Consider the following 2,508-nt stretch of genomic DNA (forward strand, 5'->3'; position numbering starts at 1 on the left):
GCAGGAAACTGAAAGAATCAAATGTTAAAATGAAATCGGAAAAGAACTAAATATAGATGAATATTTGTGTGGTCTTGGTGTGGAGATGGGCTTTTAAACATGAAGGTAAAAACCATTTACACATAAAAACCCGATTAATAGCTTTGGCTGCATGAAAGTAAAATTTACCCAGAACCCAAAAACAAAACTAAAAGATTGGTGAAGAGCTGGGAGAAAATGTGTTGTGGTTATGACATGCAAATTAAAAATGAGAAATGGAACAGAGATTTTTTAATTGGGGAAAGGGTATAAATGAGAAATTTTTACAAATGTGAGAATGATTGACCAAAAAATGCAACCTAAGCAGTGATCAGATAAATTCAGGTTAAAACAAGTATTCCTTTTTTGCCTAGCACATTGGCGTGGGTAAAGAAATAGCTGATTTTAACAAAGATTCAGAAAAATTGGTACTTTGATTCACTGTTGATGGAACTATGGATTGTAATACTCTTCCTCTGGGGTATCAGGATAATATGTGGGGTGTTTCTTTTTAATAAAAGACTTTAAAATGTACATACTCTTTGTCCCAACTATGCCATTTATAGAAATATGTCCTAATATGACAATTACTTGGATGCAAAAAAAGAATTACCAGAATGTTCGTTTTATAAGCATTTTCTTAAATCTCCATCCGTAGGTATTACTTCAATGATGGTGTCTCCATATAATGCTATGAAAGTATAGAAAGATGTTCACAATACATAAAGTGAAAAGATTATAAAATGGCAGTACAGTGCCATTTTTAAAAGCAAAGTACACGTATATACATAGCACAGTATGGGAGGATATCTTATCAATATATGCCACTGTATGATAGCTCGAGGGCTAACTCTAGATGGTAAAATTGTGAAAGGCTTTTACTTTCTTTTTGCTTTTTTATGTTTTCCTTTTATGTCACTGTCTCTGTGGGAAAACATGTTCCACGTTCCTTAACTAAAAAGCAGCACAGGGACTTCCCTGGTGGTCCAGTGGCTAAGACTCCGCGCTCCCAATGCAGGCGGCCCGGGTTCGATCCCTGTTCAGGAAACTAGATCCCACATGCTGCCACTAAGAGTTCTCCTGCCGCCGCTAAAGATCCCGCATGCCGCAACAAAGGTCCTACACGCAGCAACGAAGATCCCGCGTGCTGCAACTGAGACCCAACACAGCCATGTAAATAGATAGATAGATTTTTTTTTTTTTTTAAGCAGCACTTTTTCTCTCCCCGTCCCTTTTTTTTTCTTTTTCCTTTTGCCACAGCACACAGCTTGCGGGGTCTTAGTTCCCCGACCAGGGATTGAACCCAGGCCGTGGGCAGTGAAAGTGCGGAATCCTAACCACTGGACCACTAGGGAAGTCCCCAAAGCAGCACATTTGTATAAGATACTCTTCTCCCCGTAACCAAAGCCACTTAAAAAGAAGGGCAGGCCTGGAAAAGGTCTAGTCTACCTCCACCTTATTAAGAATCCATTTCAGGCTCCTTATACTTCCACAGCCAGTTGGTAAGAACAGAACCACTTCTACTTGGGGGTAGTAGAGGGGCTGCCTTATGCAGAATGGCCTTACCATTCCTGGGTTATGGTGTTCCTGAATGGAGAAGTGCCACGGGTGTTTTAGGTTGTCTTATTTCTGTAGTGCTTAGGGCCTATAAAAGTGTAAGTTGTCACGTCTGGAAAGTGCATATCGATCTCATGCTGTAAATTATTCCTCCAGGGCGCAAACCAGAAGAAGAGGGTGTGGAAGATAATGGGCTAGAGGAAAATTCTGGGGATGGACAGGTATGTGCAGCCTTGTCGGTGAATCAGCTCCGTGCGTGGACCCATGGCAGTCATCTGATGGTGGTATTTTGTTTGTCACAGGAGGATGTTGAGACCACTTTGGAGAACTTGCAGGACATCGACATGATGGATATCAGTGTGTTGGATGAAGCAGAAATCGATAATGGAAGTGTCGCAGATTGTGTGGACGACGACGATGCTGACAATCTCCCGGAGTCCCTGTCTGATAGTAGAGAGCTAGTCGAGGGAGAAATGAAGGAGCTTCCTGAGCCGCTTCAAGAACATGCTGTAGGTAACTCGGCAGTGTCTCTACAGTGTACCCTAAACGTAATAATTCCTCAAATAGCTTAATAGATGATAAGTTTTATATTTGGACTTAAGTTCTTTTAATGCCAGTTGAGTAGAATGGTGGCTAATCCATTCACATGTAAAAATCAGATGAGTCTGAAAAACACACTTTGCTTCATTGAAAAATGGTGTCTTGTGAGGAACGCGAGTATATGCTCTCCATTTGTATCATGCGGTGTTAAGCCTTTTGAGGATACTATTGTAGTTCTTCCTATTTATTATAGGAGATTGGTCTGTGGTGTAACACCTGGGATGCCTTGAAAATACCAAAACAGAGGTTGAAAGTTGGTCTTTTGCTGTCAACCAATTGGTACTCGCCTAGTCAATCTTTTTTTTTTTTTTTTTTTTTTTTTTTTTTTTTTTT

At 40.4% G+C, this 2,508-nt stretch overlaps 1 protein-coding gene across 4 annotated transcripts in view; it reads left to right on the top strand.

The window, feature by feature from the left end:
- Positions 1–2,508, top strand: part of SAFB (scaffold attachment factor B) — a 34,440-nt gene that overhangs the window by 11,511 nt on the left and 20,421 nt on the right. For 2 of the 4 annotated variants that reach the window (XM_007460544.1, XM_007460545.1), the window contains exons 3-4: positions 1,732–1,796; positions 1,878–2,084. The exons of 1 other annotated variant lie outside the window; for it this stretch is intronic. In XM_007460544.1, the coding sequence (XP_007460606.1) occupies positions 1,732–1,796; positions 1,878–2,084 (272 nt within the window). The remainder of the gene's footprint in view (positions 1–1,731; positions 1,797–1,877; positions 2,085–2,508) is intronic. One more of the 4 variants, XM_007460546.1, reaches the window with a different exon arrangement.

Source organism: Lipotes vexillifer, unplaced genomic scaffold (assembly GCF_000442215.2).
Source record: "Lipotes vexillifer unplaced genomic scaffold, Lipotes_vexillifer_v1.1 scaffold1011, whole genome shotgun sequence".
NCBI classification, from domain to species: domain Eukaryota; kingdom Metazoa; phylum Chordata; class Mammalia; order Artiodactyla; family Lipotidae; genus Lipotes; species Lipotes vexillifer.